Source organism: Lepus europaeus, chromosome 2 (assembly GCF_033115175.1).
Source record: "Lepus europaeus isolate LE1 chromosome 2, mLepTim1.pri, whole genome shotgun sequence".
Taxonomy (NCBI): domain Eukaryota; kingdom Metazoa; phylum Chordata; class Mammalia; order Lagomorpha; family Leporidae; genus Lepus; species Lepus europaeus.
In genome coordinates, this window is record NC_084828.1 from 152,714,369 (window position 1) to 152,740,264 (window position 25,896).

Here is a 25,896-nt window from a genome sequence, read left to right on the forward strand (position 1 = left end):
GGTCTTCCTTTTTGCCGTTGGTTCACCCTCCAATGGCCGCTGCAGCCGGTGCACCGCGCTGATCCGAAGCCAGGAGCTTCTCCTGGTCTCCCATGCGGGTGCAGGGCCCAAGGACTTGGGCCATCCTCCACTGCCTTCCCGGGCCACAGCAGAGAGCTGGACTGGAAGAGAGGCAACTGGGACAGAATCTGGTGCCCTGACCGGGACTAGAACCTGGTGTGCCGGCGCCGCAGGCGGAGGATTAGCCAAGTGAGCCGCGGCGCTGGCCTTTACTTTCTTAATGTCCTTGAAGCTAACACGTTTTTATTTGGATGAAGTCTCATTTATCTATTTTTTCTTCTGTTCCTTATGATCATTGTGTCATATCTAAGAAATCACAGCCTAACCTGAAGTCATAAAGATTACTCCTAAGTTTCCCTCTGAAAGTGTTAAAGTTACAACTCTTGCATTCAAGTTCATGGTCCATTTTGAGTTAACTTTTGTATACAGTGTGAGATACTACAATTTAATTATTTTGCATGTGGATATCCAGTTTTCCAGGGATTAGTTATAAAAAAACAGAGTATTCTTGGGGTGGCACTGTGGTGCAGTGGTTAAGCTACTGCCTACAGCGATGGCATGCCATACGGGTCCCTGTTTGAGTCCTGGATATTCCACTTCTGATCCAGCTCCCTGCTAATGGCCTGAGAAAGCAGTGGAAGATGGCCCTAGTGTTTGGACTCCTGCCACGCAGGTGGGAGACCCAGAAGAAGCTCCTGGTTCCTGGTTTTGGTCTGGCCCAGCCATGGTTATTGCAGCCATTTGGAGAGTGAACCAGCAGATGGAAGATCTGTCTCTGTCTCTCCCCTTATCCCTTTCAAATAAATAAACAAATCTTAAAAAATAAAGAAGCCAGAAAGAGTATTTTTTCGACACTGAATGACCTTGGCACACTTGTTGAAAATCAATTTGCCATAAATGTTAAGGATTTATTTCTATACTCAAAACTGTATTCCATTTATACACAACTATCTTTATTCTACTATCATGCAGGGCTGGGCCAGTCCAAAGCCAGGAGCCAGGAACTCGATCCGGGTCTCCCACATGGGTGGCAGGGTACTTGAGCCATTACTCTTGCTCCCCAGGGTCTGCGTTAGCAGGAACCTGGAAGCGGGAGCAGAGCTGGGACCGTAACCCGGGCATATTTCAGCCACCATTTACTCACATATTCCTCTGCCCTTCTCCCTCCCCTGGGACTCCCACTGTCTCTGCTGTTAATGGTGAGGGGCCCTGCGTGTCTCTGAGGCTCTGCTCATTCTCCTGTGCCTTTCTGAGCCTCAGACTGGGTGACTCAGACGGGAGCTCCAACCTGTTGGTTCAAACCCACTGCTGAGCCCGAGGTGACTTCTACATTTCAGTTGTTTACACTTTTCAACTCCAGATTATCTACTTAATTCTGTTAAAACTTTCTTCACTGATATACTCTATGTGGTAGAACGCTGTTCTTACTCTTTCCTTTTTTCTTAAATGCAGCTGTGCTGTTCTCTGACCACAAAGTAGCTGATTTCAAGTCTGTATCTAGTAAATGCAGTATCTGAGCTGCCTCACAGTCTGTGCGGGCTACTTCAGCCCTTGTTCATGGGCTATACGTTCCTGGTTTTTTTTTTTCAGACCTCATAATTTTTACTGAAAACTAGCATTTTCAAAACAGAATGTGAAAAAAAGAAAAAAAGAAAAACAGAATGTGCAGTGGGCCCGGTGCTGTGGCATAACAGGTAAAGCTGTTGCCTGCAACACCTCATCCTACATGGGCACTGCTTCAAGACCTGGCTGCTCCACTTCTAATCCAACTCCCTGCTAATGTGCCTGGGAAAGCAGTGGAAGATGGCTGAAGTCTTTGGTCCCTGCACCCACGTGGGAGACCTGGAAGAAGCTCCTGGCTTTGGTTTGCCCCAGCCCTGGCCATTGTAGCCTTGTGGGAAGTGAATCAGCAGAGGAAAGATCTCTCTGTCTGCCTTTCTTTTTTTTTTTTTTTTTTTTAATTTTTGACAGGCAGAGTGGACAGTGAGAGAGAGACAGAGAGAAAGGTCTTCCTTTTGCCGTTGGTTCACCTTCCAATGGCCGCCGCGGTAGCGCGCTGCGGCCGGCGCACCGTGCTGATCCGATAGCAGGAGCCAGGTGCTTCTCCTGGTCTCCCATGGGGTGCAGGGCCCAAGGACTTGGGCCATCCTTCACTGCACTCCCTGGCCACAGCAGAGAGCTGGACTGGAAGAGGGGCAACCGGGACAGGATCGGTGCCCCGACTGGGACTAGAACCCGGTGTGCTGGCGCTGCAAGGCGGAGGATTAGCCTAGTGAGCTGCGGCGCTGGCCTCTGTCTGCCTTTCAAAAAAAAAAATAAATCTTTTAAAAAAATAATATAACGTGCAGGTCTGGGAATCAGATACCCCCTCCCCCCAATTTGTTTTTCTTGCTGTTTGCTCTTGTCTCATGGACTTTACCAAACTCATTCTGTATAGTCTGTCTGGCCACTGAAGTCTACCTTGACCCTGAAGGGCCGTGTGTGTTGGAGTGCCTAAGTCAACTCACAACTGTCCTGTAGCCTTCATTCCCACCTACTCAGAGCTTCAAGTCCATCCAGAATCCATTAAGCCCTTCCCAAGCACTTCTGGGCATGTGTGCAATATTGCACATACATATGGCCTTCCAGAACACCGGGAAACTGTCAGAGCTGTTCAAAGCCCCCTGTGGATCTCTTGTTAACAAGATTTTCCTTTTCCATTTTTGGTCAGCATCTGGTTTTCCTGGTAAGTGTCTGCAGCTGTGGTTTTTAAAAATCGCCACTGATCATTTCCACAGACACCTAGGGTTTTGCACTTAGCAAGCTCTGAATAAAGTTAAAGAAGACCGGCCACATGAGGGAGGGCTTTTTGGAGACCTGCCACACAGGTCAAACAGTGACAATTCACTGGGGAGGGGACTTCCAGGAGGCTCCAGATCCATTCTGTTTTTCCTTCCGTGGCAGCAAGGCTACTGATTTTTTTTTTTTTTTTAAGATTTATTTATTTCAAAGGTAGAGTTACAGACAGTACAGATAGGGATATCTATTTATCTGTATCTATCTATTTATCTATCTCTATATCTATAGAGAAAAAAATCTTCCAGTTGCTGGTTGACTCTCCAAATGGTCACAACAGCCAGGGCTGAGCCATGCTGGAACCAGGCTGAAGCCAGGAGCTTGGAGCTCTGCCTGTGTCTTCCATGTGAGTTGCAGGGGACCAAGTACTTGGGTTGTCTTCTGCTGCTACCCCAGATGTATGAGCAGGGAGCTGGACTGGAAGTGGAACCAGAGCTAATATGGGATTCTGGCCTCACATGGCTTAACATGATACATATGACACTTGCCCCGAGACTACTGATTTTAAGATTACTGCAGAACTAGGGAGAGGGGGATGGGAGGAGAACAAGTTAAACCACCACAAAGCTCACTGTTGTCATTCATTCAGCTATTTTTTCCTTCAATAAATACTCCTCAGATTGTTGTCACCTTCAGCTGATTTGAGAGTTCTGAAAAAATTGATTTTGATCGTTTTTGTTTGCGTGGAAGAACAATGTATTGGTAGGCTTTTCAGTACTTCAGAATCTCTGAGAAGCTGACTGGTAAAGGAAGAGGTTTATTTTCACTCACAATCAGGCAGCCCTTTGGTCTGGGGTCTGATGAGGATCACAGGAAGCACAGAGAGTGAGCAGCGAGGCCCAACTGAGCTTTTATAACCAATCAGCTCGTGAGAGCTGCCCTCCAAAGGCAAACCCAACAACTTACCTAGAGATCCGCCTACCTCCTAAATGACATCATTAGATCAAGTCTCACCCTAATCCATTCACAATTAATGCAAGACCACAGTACACGGACCTTCGGGAGACACCCAAACTAACTGCAGCAAACATTTTTACAGGTTTTACTCCGTTATTCCAAAAATGCTTCCCTCTGTGACTTTTTTTGAACTTGGTCTTCGCAATGTGTCCATCGCACATATAAAGTCTATCTTATCCTTTTTAATAGCTGTAGACTCCTGAACATACATGCAGGCTTTTCCACTTTTTTTTTTTTTGGCCACTTTAAAAAATAGCAATTAACATTTCAGAGAGATATACCTTTAAGCACAAATAGTTGGCTGTTTCTATGTTATATTTACACAAAATGGAACTTCCTCTAAATATTAGGTAGGAAGCTAGAAATTAGCCTAATGTGTGTGAGAGGGGTCTGAGGAAGCCAGCATCTGCAAAAGTTCACTTTGGAAGCAGCCCAGCATCTACACTTCAAAGTCCTGCCCAGACCCTGATAACTTGACAGGTGGTCCCAGCCCTTCCCCCAAGGAAAGTTCCCAGGAGAACTCTCTCTCCTCAGGACCAAAGGGTTACCTGGCCCCCGTAACACTGAGCAATAAAACCATTGGGAAGCTCCTTTGGGAGCTCCCCAAACCAGGGAAGGAATTTCCTAATTTACACTCTGCAAACCTTTGGTCCTGGAGGAGAAGGGGAAGGGGTAAAAGGAGACTCCCTTAAAAACCAGGAGCCTAAACAAAGCCTGTGTGCTCAGCTCTCTGCTGTCTGCCCAGCCGCCTGCCTGCCTGCCTACCAGGTGTATTCTCTCCATTCAACCATGTAACCTTCCCCTCCCCCAGTCCGAGTGACTGGGTGCGCTCTCTCTGTCCCTTCCATTCTGACGGATGCCCTGTCCCCACTAAAACCTTAGGACTTTGCTCTCTGTCTCACTCCTGAATTCTTTCCTGCGTGAAGACGAGAACCCCATGACTTCTCTCTGGTGACATAACCACATATGCATTTTAAAATTTAGACAAATGATTCTAAATTTCCTTCTCCTGGGACTGTTACCAATTAAAAACCCAGCAAGAGCACTTGTTGCCCGTCATCTTTGCTGAGACTGGACATAATGGTATTCCATATAGATACCTATGTGTTTGTTTACCTGTAAATGTAAACATAACAGGACAAATCTTTATTCATCTATATTTATTTGGTTAATCAGATGGATGGGACTTCACTGTGACAACTTAAAGCTTCCTAATAACCACTGAGGCTGTGTATCTTTTAACATACTTATAGGCTGTTTGAAGGTCCTAAGTGAATTATTTCTTATTTTACTTTTCAAAACTGATTTAGGGGGATGCTTTCTAACTTCTGGAAATTAACATATATATGTCAGCTTGTATGTAAATGTTCATATATATGTGCTACGTTAATATATATGAGAGGGAGAAAGGATGAAGACAGAAGACAGAGTATGTGTCTATCTTTTTTAGAGTTTTGCTTAGGAAGGCATTTCTTAGGTGAGTTTAATAGTGCAATATACTTTAGATATTTGTCATAAATCTGTGCTTTTTCCTTTCTTTCATGAATTTCTCTTTTCATCAATTCCCCATATGTTTGGAATTCTACTCCCCTAGCTAGTGGCTTGTATTGCCTTGGGTGTAAGTGGGAGACACAGCTAACATAAAGCAATGCTTGCTCAGCTCTGAAGTTCCAATTCCTTTTAAAAGTTCACAGAACAAAAGAAAATCCTAAGCAGTAAAAAGCATTTTGATTCACAAGAACATGTCTTTTTCATAAAACAAAATGAAAAAATTTCCTCTTCTAAGTTTATATGATTGAATTCAAAGTCTGGATCATCTATCTAAAAACTCTATGGAGTTGGTGACTTTTTAAAGTTTTTTTATTTACTGAGAAGCAGAGTTACAGAGAGAGAGAGAGAGAGAGAGAGAGACAGAGAGATCTTCTATCCTCTGGTTCACTCCCTAAACGGCCACAATGGCTAGAGCTGGGCCGATTCAAAGCCGGAAGCCAGGAACTTCTTCCAGATCTCCCAAGCGTGTGCAGGAGTCCCAGAACTTGGACCACCCTCTGCTGCCTTCCCAAGCCACAAGCAGAGAGCTGGATTGGAAAATGAACAGCCAGTGAGGTAGGCAGGCATACAGGATAAAACCGATCAGGTTTGGGAGCTGGAAGACCACGCCTTCGCCATGCCCCTGTGTGAACGCATGCCCTACCTGACCACACCTGGGCGCTCACCGTCCATCAGTAACCACTCTCCTTCGAAAACTATATAAAAGGCAAGGAGCACGCCAAAAGCACTCTCGGCCTGTTTTGTTGCCAGTGGTAAGTGTGGACAGCTGCTCACAACGCTTGCTGCACGTGGCTTCTGGCCTGCTTTCTGCTTGGCACGGACCCCAGCCTAACCCCCAGCTTTTCCCTTCTCCTTAGATTAGACTAACACTCACTCTCCTATGCATCTTTCTCACCGAAGAAAAGCTTAAAACGTATCATGCTGCCTCGTTCATTTATGCTGGTATTCAGAATTCTCTGAATATTGGACAATATTAATATTGGACTTATTCATATTGGGAGTTTATTAATAAGCACACGGTGATATCATATGGCACCCCGTATTCCGATTTCACCAGGACACGAACCGGTGCCCATATGGGATGTCAGCGCTGCAGGTGGAGACTTAGCTTACTATGCCCTGGTTAATGACATTTTAAAGGTACTACTATGATGCCCTTTTGAATTTTCTGTTTGTTCTTGTTAAGGTTTTTTGTTTATTCTTGGGTCAATTTTGATAATTCATATCTTTTTTTTAAAGTCATGTATGTGGCAGGCAGAATCATGCCTACACCCTTAATTTTCCAAGCGTATTAATATTTCACCTGCCATGGCAAGACAGACTCTGCAGGTGTGATTTAAGGTGACAGACCTTGAGGCGGAGGGGATATTTTGGGTTATCACAAGAATCCTTATAGTAGCGGAGGAGAAGTCACAGAGATGTGACTGGCTTGGTGTTGCTGACCTTGAAGGTAGAGAAATGGGGACAGGAGCCAAGGAATAAGGCAGCCTACAGCGCCTGGGAAGGGTCCTTAGCTGACGGTCCTTGGCCTCCAGTCACAAGGAACTGAATTGTGCCGGTGCTGAAATGAGAAGGGAACAGACCCTGCTCCGGAGCCTCTGACACCTACTCAGGTTTTAGTCTGATGAGACTTCGCCAGACTTCTACCCTACAGCCCTACAGAACTGTTACAAACTAAACTGGGGTTGTTCAACTATTATATTTGTGTGTGTGTTTTTTAAGCCAGCAGGAGGAAAACTTAGACCAGATTTTCAACTTAATAAAGTTATATCTAATAGTCCTTTTTTATTGTTTAAAATATATTGCACTAAGTTCCACATTTTTAAAGATTTATCTGAAAGGCAGAGGGGCCAGTGCTGTAGTGTAGTGATTTAAAAAATAAATAAATAGATCTAAAAAAGGGGCCGATGTTGTGGCATAGTGGGTAAAGCTGCCGCCTGTGATGCCAGCATCCCATATAGGCTCTAGTTCGAGTCCTGGCTGTTCCGCTTCTGATCCAGCTCCCTGCTGATGGCCTGGGAGAGCAGTGGAAGATTGTCCCAGTGCTTGGGCCCTGCATCAACACGTCGGAGACCTGGAAGAAGCTCCTGGCTCCTGGCTTCGGCCTGATCCAGCCTTGGCTGTTGGAGCCTTCTAGGGGAGTGAACCAGCTGATGGAAGATCTCTCTCTGTCTCTCTTTCCCTGTAACTCTTTCAAATAAATCTTTTAGAAAATAATTATAAAAAGAAACATGTGAAGAAAATGCTCTCACATTCAAAATAAGAATCATGGTACAACTGAGATAAAGAAAAAAGTTGAGATTTGGTTTTCATTATAACAGACTCGGGGCTGGTGTTGCGGCACAGTGGGTTGAGTGGCTGCCTGTGACGCTTGCATCCCATATCAGAGTACTGGTTCCAGTCCAGCTCCTTGCTAATGCACCTGGGAAAGCAGTGGAGGATGGCCCAAGCACTAAGGCCCCATGCCAACCCATGGGAGACCTGGTTAGAGTTCTGGGCTCCTGACTTCATACCAAACCCAATCACTGTGGCAATTTGGGGAATAAACCAATAGGTAGAAGATCTTCTCTCTCTCTCTCTCTCTCTCTCTCCCTGTCACTCAGCCTTTCTTTTTTTCCTTTTTTTCTTTTTCTTCTTTTTTTAAAGATTTACTTATTTGAAAGTCAGAGTTACACAGAGAAAGGAGAGGCAGAGAGAGAGAGAGAAAGAGAGAGAGATCTTCAGTCCGCTGGTTCACTCCCCAACTGGCCGCCATGGCCAATGGCCAATCTGAAGGCAAGAGCCAGGAGCTTCTTCCCAGTCTCCCAGGTGGGTGCAGAGTCTCAAGGACTTGGGCCATAGCAGAAAGCTGAACCAAAAGTGGAGCAGCTGCGACTCGAAGTGGCACCCATATGGGATGCCGGCACTGCAGGCTTTACCCACTATGCCACAACGTCGGCCCCTTTTTTAGATCTATTTATTTATTTTTTAAATCAGAGTTAGAGAGAGAGAGAGAAAATCTTGCATCAGCTAGTTAACTCCCCAAATGGCTGCAATAGCCAGGGCTGGGCCAGGCTGAAGCCAGGAGCTTCTTTTTGGTCTCCCACATGGGTGCAGGGGCCCAGGTACTTGAGCCATCCTCGGCTGTTTTCCCAGGCCATTAGCTGGGATCTGACTCAGAAGCGCAGCAGCTCAAACCAGCACCCATATAGGATGCTGGCAGCGCATGTGGTGGCTTAACCCACTGAGTCACAGTGCTGGGCCCCCTCACATTCATCCTTGATCAGACTCACTCAGTGTTGGACCACTTCGCTGTTTTTAAAGAACTAACCTTTTCAGTTTCACTTGATGTATCTGTTTTGTTATGTATTGTTAATCTCTTCTTGTATCATTATTCATTCTTTTACTTTAATCAGGTATATTTACATTCTTTTATAATCTTCTTGAATTTTATGTTTAAGCTAATTAATTTTCTAATCTTTATTATTTTTTAATTAATCTATTTCCTCTGAGTATCATTTTATTTCTCTCTCTCAAGGTTTTGATACTCTATCACTGACTTCTAAAACATCTGTAATTTTAAAAATTTCTGCATCAATTCAAGGGTTATTTAGAAGAGTGATTTTATAATTGCAAGTGGCAGGATATTTGTGTTTAAAAGAAATAAACACTTGGGAGTGGGAGGGAAGCGAGCTTGTTGGCAGACTGGAATACTTACATGAACCAAGTACCAGTGTGGCTGAGAGTAAGATTCTAGTTCAAAACAATTCTCCTTCAGAATGTTGAAAATGAACTCAAAAGTCTGTCCGATTATTATCTTACAAACAAACTTCTTGTTTCTTGTTGTTCTCTCTGGAAACTTGTAGAGTTTCCCCTGGAAGTTCTGTAAATTTTCTGTGAGATTATTAGGGATGGGCCTTTTTCACTTCCATCTTGCTTGTTGGCTATTTTCTCTATCTCTGGGCCAATATTTTTCTTTAGCTCTGGGAAATTTTCTTTGTTATTCCTTGGATTATTATACTCTACTTATGATCTCTAGACTCTCAATATTTGACATTATAGTTCAAAATCTGAGTTAATCTAAAATTCCAGGGAGAATCATTTAAATTTTATTATACTCATGGAAAAAGTAAGCATTTTGTGGACCATTACATTTTTAGTCATTTTCTTCCAAAATGAAAAAAAAAATTATTGTGAGCAGTAATATTTACCAAATCTTTTTTTTTTTTTAAAAAAAACACTGTTGAAAAACCCTGTTAAAATATTTATGTTTATCTTAAAACTTTACATTTCATTTTATTTGAAAGGCAGAGAGAAACAGGTAAGCTATTTGGTGGTTTTCTCTCCATATCTTCGCAACAGCCAATGCTGGGCCAGGCCGAAGCCAGGAGCCTGGAACTCAGTCCGGGTCTCCCAAGTGGTTAGCAGGCACCCAAGTACTTGAGGTGCTGCCTCTCAGGGTTCACGTGAGTAAGAAGCTGGATTGATCGAAAGTGGAGTAGCCTGGACTCCAACCAGGTTTGCCGATATGTGATGCGGGGGTCCCGAGCAGCGACTTAGCTGTGCTAAACTTCTGCTCCTATTTCTATTTATTTGAAAGGCAGGGAGACATAGAGACAGTGACAGAGACAGAGACAGATAGAGATTTATTCCCCCAAATGCCCACATCTCAGTTGGGCCAGGCTGAAGTGAGAGCTGGGAACTCAAACTGTGTCTCCCATGTTACTGCCAGGGACCAAGTACTTGATGCTACGCCCCAGGCTGTGCATTAGCAGGAAACTGGAATTGGAAATGGAGCTACGCATGCCAGTGTGGAATGTGGGTGTCTCAACTGTTGTGCAAAACACCTACCTCTATCCGCCACATCTCACACAATTTTAGCTGCTTTGAATACCTTCTGAAATAGGTAGGAGGCACACATTCTATGTCTAGTCTAGTTATAGGAAATGTATACTATATAAGTAAAATTCCATCAAATCTGCTGGAAATAGAAATTTTTTCATTTAATGAGTTACAGTATTATTACAGAAAAATGTCTTACAAAGTTAACCCCGTTTGTACAAATCACCTGAGTCTATGTTGAAATTATTATACAACCAGGAACCATTTTTTTTGATTCCAGATGTTACATGAACTACAGCTGATTACTACTCATTTTTTCCCCCAATCTTCACTACATACATACTTCCCAACTCACAAAGAAGAAATTAGAAAATTAGAAATCTCTACAGCAGTGTGATATTTGCAACATGTTGAAACGTATTGTAAAGGCCATATTGTACCAAGGGCAGAGACTGGCCATAATTAGCTTCGCTTGATGGGAAAAAGGAGCACCATGGCTGTATGGGCCATCATCAAGGGTGCTTACGTCCAGTGGTGACCAATTAAGAGGACGGTATACATCAGTGCTGTGAGCTATGGATAAAGTTGTTCATTTCTCATATTCACATTTAAAAAGGAAGGTGGAATTCATTTTACTTACTCATTTAATCTAATATATCTGAACTATTATCACTGTAATACGTAGTCATAATAAACAATATTCATATAGTTTACCGTCATTTTTCTTCAAAGTGCAGCTCATATTTTAACATCATAATATATTAATTTCAAGTGTTCCATGGTCCATGTGGCCAGGAATATTGAACAATAATATATTGAACAGCACAGGTATAAATCAATGATCTGAATTTCCACATGCTTTCCACAGCATGAAGGTAATTATATTTTGTAACTAACATAAAAAAATAATGATGTGTCTGGGAGAAATCTTTAGAATACCTACCTTAATAAATTAGCTTTTTAATTATTTACTGTGTGAGAATAGACACAATCCAGGAAGAATTCGGAAGCCGTTTGCTCCCTTCAGAGGCTGGTAACTCCCACAGGCTTCTTTCACAGCTATTATTCCGCTTAGCAAACTTCCTCTCAGTGATGCACTACATGCAGCTCTTACCAGAACTTATTTCTGAATTATCAAGTTCCAAATCAGCAGTGGTATTAACAAACAACGTGGCCTATATCTCACATAAACACTCATTCAAGACGTGTCCTTCCTCAGTTACAGAAACCAGCTTACTAACAGTTCTCTGCCTTTTGGGAACACAAACATTTAGACCTTGAGAAAAAAAATGGCGTCTCCGGAATGTTCCCAAAGGGGATGCCGGAGAATTTCCTCTGGGGGTCGGGGCTCGTCCCTGCTTTTTGCACGTTTAGATCTTGCTCACAGCTGCAAGGCACCCTGGGCCTCACCAGGCCTCACTGGGACAGCTCCTGGGTTGAAGGCTCAGTCATCTCGACAAGCTTTTAGCCCAACCGCTGCTCAAGGGTCTAGATGCTCTTGTGGCCTTTAAAGTTTCTGACTATTAGAAGCAGTCAAAATACTTGGGGTAAGGGGGCATTTACTGCAGCAGTGACAAAGCCACTTGAGACGCCTGCATTTGTATTAGACTGCCTGGGTTTGAGTCCTGGCTCTGCTCCTTATTTTGCCTTCCTGCTTCGGCCCACCCCAGGGGGCAACAGGCTCAAGTACTTGGGTCCCTGTTACCCACATAGGAGGCCTATATTGTTTCTTGGCTCCTGGGTATTTGGGGGTGGAACTGGCGGAGAGGAGGTCTTTCCCTCTCTTCCCCTTCTTGCCTCTCACATTAAATAATTCATTTAAAAAACACACATTCATTTGATTGTACTAAAGTCTGAAGCACATTCTTAAATGCACTGCAGTGGTGCCCTGGCCACCGCCCCTTTGGAACCAAGGCCCTTACTCCTCTAGCTGCTAGCGTTCAAGAGTTCCTGTCTGGAAATGGTCTGCAGCCCAAGGAAGCTGCCCTGGCCACGTGGGGTCATGCTCCTTCCCTGGGATTAGCAGTCCCACACCAAGTGGCTGATGCGGGTCTGCAAGGAAAAACGCCGGCCCCCTCAGCTCAAGGTGGACAACTCAGAAGTGCAGCCCAGCCCCAGGGCCACCAGCAGCACCCACTCTGCTCTGCCCAGTGCGACTCTTTCGTTCCCAGTGCTGCTCTGAGGACTCCCGACTAAACTCCCTGAGTTCACATCTCTGGCTCAGTTTGGTCCTTGGGATTTCTATCCCATGACAGTTACTACCATTAGTTTACATTGTAAGTGTTCTTCAATATATTGAATATAGGCCCACTCGCTTTTTTCTTTTTTTTTAAGATCCATCCATTTATTTGAAAGGGGGAGAAAGAGAGAGAGAGAGAGAGAGAGAGAGAGAGAGAGAGAGAGAGAGAGAGAGACTTCCATCTGTGAGTACAGGCCTATTCGCAAGCCACTTCAGACTTCAGGAGGGCAAATCAAGGTAAGTGTTGTCTTATTATTTCAGCATCATCATAGACTGAAAGCTGTTTACTTGGGATTCACATCTCAGAGTAGCTGGAATCACCTCTACCAGATGATGGGATCTGGAGGCAGAAGGGATTTTGAACAAGGTATCTAGAGAAAGAGCCACTTCCTGTTTGTGCAGGCTTGACTGGGTCATCAAAAGCAAAAACAATGCCCAAGCAACCCCTCAGTGAGATGATTTTACTGATCTAACACAAGTTGTTTGAACGATATGATATAATCTCCCGCTTCAAAGTTCTAGTAACCACGGAACATTGTTCACGCGGCTCTGGTCTACAGGAAAAAACGCATCGGAATAAGCAAGGTGACCCTCAGCTTTCTCTTTCTGTTGGCATACATTGGGCTCTGTAGCGCACGCCTTGCTGAAAGGCCAAAGATCTGCACTGCAATCGTTCACTGTGGGATAACAGAATACTTGTGCAAAAGCTGCCTGTGAGGCCAGAATTTAACCTAAGGAAACTAAAAATCTAAACCTTGTGAATTCTCACTGCATCGGACGATCACACTAACCTGCATCTAGGGAAGTCCTGGGGAGGCTGTCTGCCTTCTCTCCCTTCTCCCGCTTCTCCGCTCCCTTTTTTTTTTAAATGCAGATCACTTAAGAGACAGGGAATGTCCAATCCCTTAAGGGTCAGCTGGTTTAATCATCAGAAGGAGGCCAGAAAGGGGCCTGTGAAACACAGAACCCACCGCAGGCACAGGTGCGTGCAGCTGTGAGAGCCCACTCTGTCACTGCCACAGCGTGGTGTATTTTTTTTTTTTTTACATTAAGCCAATTTATCATTTATCTCTTAATTACAATCCATTTTTTTCCTGTTAAATTTGTAAAAACTTGCAAGTATGGCAAAATATTAACACTGTTAGCATTTTAACACTACTGTCTGACTGTATTATGTGGGTATTTTGGTCTCCTGAATTAAAGATTCTTAAAGTTTGTCTAGGCTTCCATTTGACACAGAAATCCTCTCTACCACATATTTCATTGAAAAGACTGAATCATAAAAGATTAATGCAACAACCTAAAATATTTATATTTTAAAATTCCACAGGAGGTACTGAATGTGGGTTGCCATTTTTTTTTTTTTTGTATTTCTTATGCAAACAAAATGTTCTCTTTTTATCTTAAACTAGTTTACCATATATGGAGATTTGCTACACTGTACTTTGTGTTAATTTAATTCATAGCATAAAGGATGTACTTCAAAACATTTCAAAATCAGGTTGCAATCCTTTTAGGCAAAATCTTAATGCCTCTAGCCAATCCCAGCATATAAACTGGACATTCACAGCATACGCGTGCAACGAAAAGAACATCTCCACTGTGAGCTGCCATACGAAGTGCAGCATCACACCACCACGAAATAGAGAGGGAATCCTGTTTCACAAGGATACCGTAGGCTTGCACACATTTCACAGAAAACCCACATCACAGCCAGATTCAGCATCACCAAGGTAGGACAAGAGGGGACTTTTGTTCTACACAACAGCGCCACTCAGTGGCTGAACGATGATAGTGAACTGATAAACAGCATGAATGGGGGAGGCAGGAAAAATGGAGTTTTTGAGGAGGCAATGATGATGCTGCAGGCAGAGTGATGCACACTACATCGCTATGGTAACTGTACCTTGGAGGTCAGTTAGATTCTGGACAGGAACAGAAACCTGAGCATCGCTTCCTGTAACTACATCGCCTGGATTTCATAAGAAAGAATAATTAGATTTCATACAAAGGAAATAATCAACTTTTCTTTCATATCCAATGTTGTTAATATTTTTATCAAATTGCTAAAATACAGTATAACATGAAATACAGCACAAACAAAACAGAAAAATTAATGCAAAATATTTTTAAAGAAAATAATTTTTAAAAAGAATGTTTCTTAAGAAACTTCTGATTTTTTTTAAAGAAAAAACAAACAAGTTTCTACTAGTCCAGAGTACAAAAAACTTAAATAATTGAAAGATTCCTCTGATTAGATTTCATTATACTACAAATATTAGTGCAATTTTATATTTTCTTCTTGAAAAACCTTTGTATCCAAAAGTAAGTTACATGTTTTTTATTAAGAAATAAGCATTATTGCAAAACAGATTTTCTCCTTTATCAGAAAAAAATTTACTTATAACTAAACTTGAAGCCAACTTCTTCAGTGAAAATGACTTAAATAAATTCAATTTGCATATTAAGAAATAAAAAATTTCATGTTACCACATGTACTTATAAGCATCAACATGTAAAAATAAATCTGGGAACTGCATACTCTTGACTTGAAACACGTGGTATAGGCAAAATTTCATTTACAAATTGGATCTGTGGCAAATGCTTAAAATAGAGAAGAGTTCAAATTAAAAATATAGACAAAGAAAACAGGAAGGGGGAAATAAAGAGTGCATTTTAAGAACACAGGAAAGGCAGGAAAAGGAGCCCAGGAGGAAATCCTAAGAGCTTGAGGTACGCTAAAATTTAGAGGGAAGACTCTAAACGTACTTAAACACGTTTCAAAGTCAGGTATCAATCCTGCACGACCAAGTCCAGCGCTGAGCACAGCCCTGTCAACAGACTTGTTCTCGGGTACATCACCATCTGAAGGCTGATGCTATTTTGAGACTAACGTGCTAAAGAAAACATGCGTTTTTAAAAGGCATCACATGCTAATTTCAGATTAATAGGCTTGTTTCCCCTTAGCTCTTATATAATGAATACAGCAGTAAGAAAGAATCCATTTCTGAATTAAATATCAGACCCTCAGTGTCCTGACCGTGTGCTACAATTACGATTCACCGCGTGGCCAGCTCATCTGGAAATTGTTGGGTTGTAATTAAGTCATCCCCATCAATTAACAGCACACACATTACATTCTCTGATAACAGAAATAAAATCTATAAATAGGAGTGCAACCGAAAGAAGTGATGAACAGCTTTTAGCAGAAACAGGCCGTGCAGTTTCACACTGTAGTCAACTCTAGATCCACGGATGGATGGTGCCTACTTTCTGTATAGTTGAAGGTCATTTTCAGTGTTGTGCTGTGACACATTTTACTCTGCTGTTTCTGGATCACCTGTTAGTGTAGAGACTGAACCCTCATTTTAATACTGAGGATCCCCGAGATCATTACAGGGGGTGGCTGTGCTGCCTCTTCTTTCTTATCCCACCCCCAGCACATACACAAACTACAGAATGCATTTCAAGCATTTACAAACTTGGATTACAAATATAACTGTCCCTATATAAATAAAAATAACTGAGTGCTAACTAACCTATGGAAACCATAGGCATTTTCTTCTTCATAAACAATCATGTTGCAAAACTACTTTTGCATTTCCCAGCAGAGTATTTCAAAAGGCGATTACAATGTCTTTCCTCGAAGGCACTAAGTAGAGGGCTCTGCTCTGAGACACCTGGAAAGCAGAAACCAACACAAGCCCCCGAGGGGCCACACGGCGCACTCCCTCATCCCTGGGAGCAGGTGACACGCCTGTCAGTGGCACAGCCCAGCAGGACGCTAGCGGAAAACACCCGCAGAAAGACCCATTTTTGGAGAAGGCTTTGTCACCAAAAGCAGCCCAGAGGTTGGGGCTTGGTGCAAGCCTCCTTTCAGGGAGAGAAAGCAGGGCTGCGGAGCCTCAGGGCACCCCTGGGGTTTATCTGTGCCTGCACGATGCAGAAAAAGCATCAAACAGCGCTGCCTTCTACTACCAGTCACTGTCCTCTCTGCCCTCAATGTTCTCCCAGCTTCCGCACTGGGAGGGGCAGCGGCAGGACTATTCACCTCTGGCATGAAGGCAGACAAGCTTCCATGGTAGACTGACGGGAGAAGAACAAATCAGAAAGAGAAGTAGTGAGGAGGAGCTGCCAAACAAGGCCAGCTTTGAGGATGGGGATCAGTGACTGAACGCCCTCGGGAGACTTCCGTTCCAAATGCTTTGCTTGAGTGCTCTGTCGTCTCCTTATAGCTAGGGACTTGGTTGTCATCGACTGTTCCATCTCCAGGCACTTCCCTTCTCACGTACTGTGATATTAATACTTGACATTTCCTTAGAGACACAACTTTATATTTCTACAGTCATTTGGCTTGGTTCCTCAGAAAATTTAAGCTACAGCGTTAAGAGATTCTCTGACTCATTTGCCTGCCATAAGTTAGAATTACAACTGACTAAAGCTTGTTATCAAAGCAATATTGAAATCATATTTGTTTAGAACAATAAAACAGTACAATTAAGAAATATGTAAAATAACATTCATTTCCATTCTGGAATTGGGCATGTCTCCTGGCATTAAAATACATTTACAACATGTTAATGATTTGAAATCTCCTGTTCTTTAAATCATGTGTGACAGCTCTACATGAAAAAAGAAAAGAATGCATTTGAAACAAGATATTCTCACGTATGGCTAACTGAATATTGTAACAAAAAATTAAATACTAGTTATATATGGTGTAATACTGCACACAGGCAGAGAAATATAGGAGAGACAGGTAAGGCTGCCATCCGTGTAGGAATACAAGCACGCACACTGCACACCTGGACATGCATGTGCACTCACTGAATATTACTTATTACGCATCTTTGGGGAATAAAGTCCACTTAACATAAGTTTATCATTAAATGCCAATCTGTAAAGTCTTTAATAATTTTGGGTGCAATCTTCTTAGGCCGAGTATGTGGAACACAGTTCAAGGTTTTCTTATAATACAAAGGCTTCGAAAATTCATGGAAAAGATGTATTATGAATAACTGCATGGGCTTCAAAATTTTTTGCATAAAGATGAGCTTATCCTGCAATTTTTCAGATGGCCTTTTGCAAGTGGCCCTGTGTTACTACTGTTACTGCCCACATGAGTCACTAAACATTGCTATAGCACAGGGATCCCTTTAAACATGAGTGAGGCCTGGGTCTGGATGTCTGCTGTGACACTGTGAGGCCCCAGAGGGCTGTGTGGCGAGGTCCAGGACTGACTGTGGCAGATTTTACTAATTCTTGCTTTCGCAGCATGGCTGGCAGAATTCCACCACGAAAACTAAATGTAGCTGTTTCTGATATGCTGTGAGTAGAGGGACCTAATGCATTAGGACTCTTTGAAAGCAGGTGGGAAATAAGAGAGTGAGGGTGCGGAGTAAGAACCAAAGGGTTCTCTCCTGAATAAAGGGCTCTCTTGAATGGAAAGGCCCGAGCCAGAAAAGAGTTCGCTGAGTCCGGGCACGGGCGTGCTGCCAGCAGCAGTCCCCGGAGCAGAGCCTCTAATCGGCAGAGGAGAGGTGTGGACGGGATGATCTCCCAGGCGCCCTTTGGGCTAATGGTCCAGGCACAGGTCTTCGAGAGCATGGACTCATGCTTATTTTGTCTGCTTAATATTTTACTCAGCTTCCCCACCTCTCCCTTAATCTCCTCTTTCCTATTTCTTGGAGGTGAGGCAGCTGGATGAGAGAATGCAGGCCCAGTGGCATGCTTCCTCCAGACCTGAGCAATGCACTGACGGATGCGGTGAGCAGTAATGGCCACAGGACTGCAAGTCCCCATGCCAGAGTCTCCCCTAGAAGACAGCGCCCCTCTCAGAGGCATTGCTGTACGGAGCTGGCAGAGGACACAGCAGCTGATCTCAAGGTCCGTGATGTGTGAGCTCACACCCTCCTGCGCTATGGGCAGCCGCAGGATGAAAAATCAAGTATACGAGGATATCAATGTGAACATGAACCTTAACGAATTGCCTCATAACATGTTCTCACTTCAGAAGGCAGTATATGATAGTCCAACGTAACAACGATCAACTCTGAGATTTACAGAAGCCTGATTGTGCATTAATTTCTGTTGATGGGAGGTTGGTTCCCCCTAGGCAGGCGAGGCAACCCCAGGCCACAGGGTGGGTGTTTCCGCGTGCATGTGCACTTTGCTCCTACCTTTGTTCAGTTGCACTGGCATGCTCTCTGACTTCAGCAGCCGCTGCTGCTGCTGCTGCTGCTGCTGCTGTTGCTGCTGCTGCTGCAAGTGATGCTTCGGGGCTTCCACTGAGGTTCTCGTGGGAATGACGGAAGAGGAGCTGCCGCTGCTGCCCCCAGGAACAGGGCCACCCACGCTGCCTGGGGCCATTGCTGGGGAAATGAGCTTTCTTCCGAAATTAATCAGGCTATTAGAGACCTTGTTTATATTCAGGGGCGCACCTTTGGCATTGGTCCTGTAAAACAAGCAAACAAACAAACAAACAAAATAAAAGCAGAGAGATTAAATTGGAAGAAGACTCTATTTCCTATACTCCATTGGTCTAAAAACACGGTCAGCTTTGAAAAAGGCCATTTACTGGAGCAGTGAGCAGTGCGAACTGAGTGATCATGGAGTAACAAAACAACATTCTTTAAAAAGTGGCTCATGGAAAACAGTTGTACTGCTTTGCACTCATTCATTCTACAAACAGGTTCTATCACTCGCCAATAATGTGCTTGGTTCTGGAGGTACACCTGCCCCAAGCAGACCCTTTCTCTCTTGGCTTCCCCAGTTTGCCAGACTTGCCTCATACAGGGCACCAAGCAAACATCTGTTAAGTGAGCAGTCACTTCCCACATGATTTGGACTCTTCCAGCATCTCAGAGCTATTACTGTGAAGAATAGTTATGATTATAAATTCTTTTAGTTGTAGGAATGGGCCACCCCCCACCCCGACAATACTGAGGTTTGTATTTTTATTGGCAACATCATTAAAGAAACTTGTTTTTTTCATTTTGCTGCTTATTCATACAGTAGGAAACTGATAATCAAGTTGGAGCGATCTACTAATTGGATTTTAGTTAACCCAAATTCCCTATCATTGCCTTGCCCCAGCTCTACCTGGTAGCACTTACACAGTAATTCTACTTATTTTTTTAAATTTTTTTATTTTGTTTTTAATTTTTGACAGGCAGAGTTAGACAGTGAGAGAGAGAGAGAGAGAGAGAGACAGAGAGAAAGGTCTTCCTTTTCCATTGGTTCACCCCCTAAATGGCCGTTGTGGCCAGCGTGCTGCGCTGATCTGAAGCCAGGAGCCAGGTGCTTCCTCCTGGTCTCCCATGGGGTGCAGGGCCCAAGCACTTGGGCCATCCTCCACTGCCTTCCCAGGCCACAGCAGAGAGCTGGACTGGAAGAGGAGCAACCGGGACAGAATCTGGCGCCCCAACCGGGACTAGAACCCGGGGTGCCGGCGCCGCAGGCGGAGGACTAGCCTAGTGAGCCGCGGCGCCGGCCCACAGTAGTTCTACTTTTCACAGAACAGCTACATCCCTGCTATCACTAAACAGTGCTCTAAAGCAGAACAGTCCCATAGTTCTACAACGAAAAGGAACCTGCACATGCTTCTTCCTTCAACCCCGCTTCCTCTAATGATAGGAGTCAGCTGAACGTCCCGGGCTAGGCACTGGGGCTTCCACTGCTTTGGAGATAGGACAAATCAAATCTACAACCCGGAACTCGGCCTTAGAAAGAGCGATCTAATCATTTATCACTCAACAAAGTGTGGACGAGTTCAAATGGCTCCTTTGGTATCGAGTTTCATCTTGAATGAACAGAACTATTTAATGTCCTTCCCAAAATGATTAAAAATTATGCTTCCTAAAGGAGTTCGGGCCCTATGGTGATTACACACCACCTGTGGTTTTTAGCTGTTTCCCAATGAAGCAGAGCGTTTTCAATTTACAGATAATATGGGTTAGCAACAGAGAAGGCACTCAAAACATTTTTATTGAGAAGAAAGAAGGAATGAAATGAATAGAACTCATAAATTTTACATTAACGAGGCGTTCACCTCTGGCACTGTATTCCACTCAGCAGCCTGCATGCCACCCCATTTCTCGTGAGTCGTGGCAGAAAGGAGAGCTGTCTTGATTCTGAAGTTCTGCTGCATTTTCGTTTTGCTTGTTTGCCAGTCAACATTCATAATTCACAGATATGAAGAAGTTATAATATTGTTACCCTTTTTTATAAACAAAAATGTACTACTGAAATTCCCATACTGCCAGTTGTAAAATTTATATGTTGATAGAAGTACTAAGAAACTGCTAGAGCATTATCAAGAGACTATGGTTAATGCATCTTCATTACTACTAATAACCATGAAAAACATATAGATCAAGCTCATGCTGAACAATTTTTCATCGCAATAGCTCTTAAAAGCAGATGAGCACTGCTTTCCTTTCCTGAATATGTTTTTGTTTTCAACCACTTTTCCCTTCATCCCCTACCCATAGCTTCCAAGATGCATATTTTCTTTTCAAAACAACTACTGAAGGTGACTATTTGTACTTTTAGGCTACAAATCATGTACTCGGAGAGAAAGCAAACTGTACGTAGCGGTGTTTGCTTTTCTTGGGTATGACAACCTTTATGCTAAAGTTACCTGATTTAGATATGGAACGACAGCATTCTTCACATGAAATATTAAACGATTTTCAACAATTTTTAATGGTTGCAGCCTGTTTTATTAACCTCTGTGTGCTAAATTAGTGAAAAGCAATGCAGTTGTCAGAGATCTGATGGACAGTGGGAATTAGATTGGATTAAAGATGGAGTACAAGGAGTAAAAAGTGTTAAATAGTAACAGGAACTTGGAGTTAACACGTCACTGAATCGCCAATCTAATGAGTAACCAATTCTGTGTAATCAAAGTCCTTCATTACTACTGTCTACTTAGTGTTATTAAAAATAGTAGCATCACAAAATTTTGAATGTTTTTACTTTAGAAAAAAATTTTAAAATGCATGCCATAATAAAAAACAACAGTAGCATCTGTGAGAATGTTTTAAACTGTGCTAAGAACTTCTTTTTGGCACAACCTTATTCAGCAGGTTACAAAGTAGCAACAGGAGCACTTTCAGAAAATCCAAGGATCTCTCTTCACCTGTACGCCTGTATGAGAACCCAGTTCTGACCTGACCTGATTGCTGGGTTCTGTCATTTGAGTTTCTAACACTCTGAAAACGGCTAACTCCAGCTATCTCTTCCTACCCACTTGATCTTTTGCCGCCTGGCTTTCTGACCTATATACTTTACTGAAAGAAGTTAGGGTCTTCAATGCCTTCTTTTTTTAAAAAAATTATTTATTTATTTGAGAGGTGGGGAGCAGGGGGAGAGAGAGAAAGAAAAGAGATAGAGAAAAAGAGAGACATCTCTTCCATCTGTTGACTTATTCCCCAGATGCCTACAACAGCCAGCCCTGAGTTGAAGCTGGGAGCAGGAACTCAGCTGGGGCCTCCCGCGTTGGTGGCAGCAACGTGACTGCTAGAGCCACCGCTGCTACTTCCAGTGCTGTGTTAGCAGGAAGCTGACGTCAGGAGCCAGAACCAGGTACACCTGCAGGCACGCTGTTACGGGGGCAGAGGCATTTTACCTAGGCTAAATACTTGTCCCTCTGGTGCCTTCTTTATTTTTATTTATTCATTTTTTTGACAGGCAGAGTTAGACAGTGAGAGAGACAGAAAGGTCTTCCTTCTGTTGGTTCACCCCTCAAATGGCCGCTACGGCTAGTGTGCTGTGTGGTTCCGAAGCCAGGAGCCAGGTGCTTCCTCCTGGTCTCCCATGTGGGTGCAGGGCCCAAGCACTTGGGCCATCCTCCACTGCACCCCCGGGCCACAGCAGAGAGCTGGACTGGAAGAGGGGCAACCGGGACAGAATCTGGCGCCCCAACCGGGACTAGAACCCAGGGTGCCGGTGCCGCAGGCGGAGGATTAGCCTAGTGAGCTGCGGCGCAGGCCTGGTGCCTTCTTAAGAACCAGAGTCAAGGCATTTAGAAGTCATTCAACTTAATAGTCTTTCTGAAGCCTTTAAAAAACTATCACTGTATTAACACCTTTGAAAAGTTCTCCAAAACTTTTCTTTTTTTGATATCCAAGTCTTCAGATTATACTGATAAAGCTCTTTTCTACCTAGAGATTTGTTTTCCAGATCTGATATTAAATATCTAATACTTATTTCACTTTCTGCAAAATAATTTTGTTACATGCATGTCTATATTTTTGACAAAGAATCAGTTTTTAACTTATTTTTGGTAGCTTTGGGATCCACATGGAAGGAAGGCCTGTACTTCTGGGAATGGAGAGTCCCTACCTGTACTTCTGGGGAAGAATAGTCCTTGTCAAGGTCCACGCGGGTGCCTAAAGGTCAACCAATGAGGATCAGGCCTGCCTCAACCTTTTACCCCCACGCCCTGTATCTATAAAAGGAGCCCTCCCAATCTCTGACGCGTGACTTCCCGACCCGCTCTGTTGGGACCGCGGAACCTTGCCCAGGAGTGGAACCCCAAGAAAAGCTTGCTGGGAAGATTCATTATGCGCCGGACACCTTGCAATTTTAAATTAGTTTTTTTCTATATTCTAATTTATATATTTGTTATTTCTTTCCTCATACACTCCAAGGTTGAAATGTTTGGTTCATTAACTCATTCATTCACTTGCTAATTCTTCCTTCTCTCTCTTTCCTAATAAAAGCATTTAAAGCTACACAGAAGTGGGTGTTGTAGTACAGCAGGCTAAGCCACCACTTGGGATGCCCGAACCCCATATCAGTGCATCTGGGATCAAGTTTCGCTTCCAGTTCCCATCCAGTTCTGCTGGAGTTCGGGGATCCTAGCTTTGGCTGGTTCATCCCTGTGTATTGAGGGTTTTTGGGAGAGTGAGCCAGTGAATGGATGATCTCTCTCCGAGTCTCTCCCTCTCTACTTTTCAAATAAATAAATAAAATTTAAAAATAGAACCATGAGTTTGGAATACATTTAAACAAATCTGCATTTGATTGCAGCATTAGCATTAAAAATTTTCCCCCATTTTCCAAATATCTGTTGACTCATTGTCATTAGGCACATTTTAAAGTTTCAGATTGGGGCCAGCGTTGTGGTGTAGCAGGTTAAGCTGATGCCTGTGATGTTGGCATCCCATACGGGCACCAGTTTGAGTACTGGCTGCTCCATTTCTGACCCAGCTCCCTGTTGATGTGCCTGGGAAAGCAGTGGAAGATGGTCCAAGTGCTTGGGCCCCTGCATTCATCCTGAAAGACCAGGGTGAAACTCCTGGCTCCTGGCTTCAGTACGGCTCAGCCCTGGCCATTCCGGCTATCTGGGGAGGAATGGAAGATCTCTCTCTCTCTCTCTGCCTCTCCTTCTCTCTCTGTAACTCTGCCTTTCAAATAGATAAATAAATACTAAAAACAAAAAATAAAGTTTCAGATGGTTTGCTTTGTGTTTAAATATAGTACTCATTTTGTTTTACTGAATAAAAACAGAAATATTGGAAAAATGGAAATAAGAAAACTTCTCATTTTTCAAAAGAATTTTAGAAGCCATGAATTAGAAAAGAGACTGGCTTATAGAAATACTTTCATTAATTATATGGAAATGGATTTAACTTATTTTAAGTAGCCAGCATGACTTACTAAAAACAAATCATTCTAAGGCAACTTGACTCTTGTGTGACAGTGTTTAAGGTCTTTCAGACTGTGTCAGGCGTGTGGGAACCTGTGGCTATAATGGAGGATAATGCATGCTTGGTTACAGTTGAACGACTGTGCCCCCAGCACACTGTTCACTGTCCCTTACACACCAAAGGCTCCTGCTGACAGGAGTCTCAGACTCAGCTCATGACTTGCTCACCAATCATTTCTTAGGTTATAATCTGTTACACGTAGTGTGACCATGGGAGAGAGTACTTTACCCTGTTTAGATCTGTTCCCTATCCCTAAAGCTAGAGGGTTGACATTTATGATATTTTATTATATTTTTTAAAAAATTTTATTTCTTTATTGAGAGGTAGAGTTACAGACAGTAGAGGGAGAGACAGAAAGGTCTTCTATCTGCTGGTTCACTCCCCAAATGGCTGCAATGGCCGGAGCTGAGCCAATCCGAAGGCAGGAACCAGGAGCTTCTTCCATATCTCCCACACAGGTGCAGGGGCCCAAGGAGTTGGACCATCTTCTACTGCTTTCCCAGGCCATAGCAGAGAGCTGGATCAGAAGGGGAGTAGCCGGCACTAGAACCGGTGCCCATATGGGATGCCAGGATCGCAGGTGGAGGATTAACCTACTGTGCCACAGTGCTGGCCCCCTTTATGATATTTTAGGTCCCCTTAAGATAGACAATTCTACAACTATGTGACTTGAAGGCAGACACAATGCACTAATTGAATTTCAGACCAAAGCTGCAGAGATACCTAACATATAAGATAAAGGAATAAAAATTTAAAATAACAGGGTAGCATAATACACAAAATTAAAAAGTTAACAAAATTCATGCAATTATGTTAAAACTTCTCACAACTGCGTATTGGATTCATATGAATTCAAATTTTAAAAAAATCAAAAAGCTCCCAAACAATAATGCTCTGGTTTTGGATGACAAGGCTAACGTGGCCCACAGTGAAGGTACTGAAGACAATTAACGTCCTGGGGCTTCCTCAACACTAGATGGCTGTCGACACTGCACGGCACACTGCACAGCTGTGGCAGTCAGCGCTGGTGATGTATGAAAGTCTGAGAGAAATGAATTGTGTTTATAAACTTGAATGGAACAGCGGGGAGGTTGATAATAACATCAGAAGAGAAATGACTAGAAACACTGGGAGCAAGTCCTGGACTGCCAGGAGGGAAGCAGACCTTTTCTTGGGTGTGGTTTTTACAAACAAGATGAGTTACGAAAGTTACAGAAGAGTTACAACGGCTGTGACACAGGACATCTTAACTTGGGAGGGACAGGCTCCATTTATAACAGTAAGTGCGCCAGTCGGGGAACTGTACTTGATCGAGCAGAGACTGGGTCATCAGCTCCGGATGAAACACACCCTGGTGTCCCAGCATAGATGAGATGCAGGCCAACTCCAAGAGTGTATGATCTGCAGTCCCAAATGGCATCTATCATCGCATCATCATTCAGATGACAGCACACAGTAAGAGGCCTGGATGTTAGTCTAGAACCGTGAGGAATACCGGCCAAACCCTATCTCCCGACTTAAGGGTCTACACATTTACCCTGACTCCTTATTTCCACTCTTGATTTCTATTCTCTTCTTTCTGCCTCTCATTCCTCCTTTGTTAATCTTCTTAAAGATCTTTTTTCTCTATTTTCTCCCCTTTCTTCACACCATAGTCTCCTTCTATATAATTTCCTCATGGCATTCCACCTATATATTTTTCCTACCATAAAAACA

General features: G+C 43.3%; 1 protein-coding gene across 1 annotated transcript in view; it reads right to left on the bottom strand.

Moving 5' to 3' along the window:
- Positions 1-25,896, bottom strand: part of TBC1D5 (TBC1 domain family member 5) — a 625,580-nt gene that overhangs the window by 51,881 nt on the left and 547,803 nt on the right. The window contains exon 18 of the mRNA XM_062215140.1: positions 18,643-18,917. Coding sequence (XP_062071124.1) covers positions 18,643-18,917 — 275 coding nt within the window. The remainder of the gene's footprint in view (positions 1-18,642; positions 18,918-25,896) is intronic.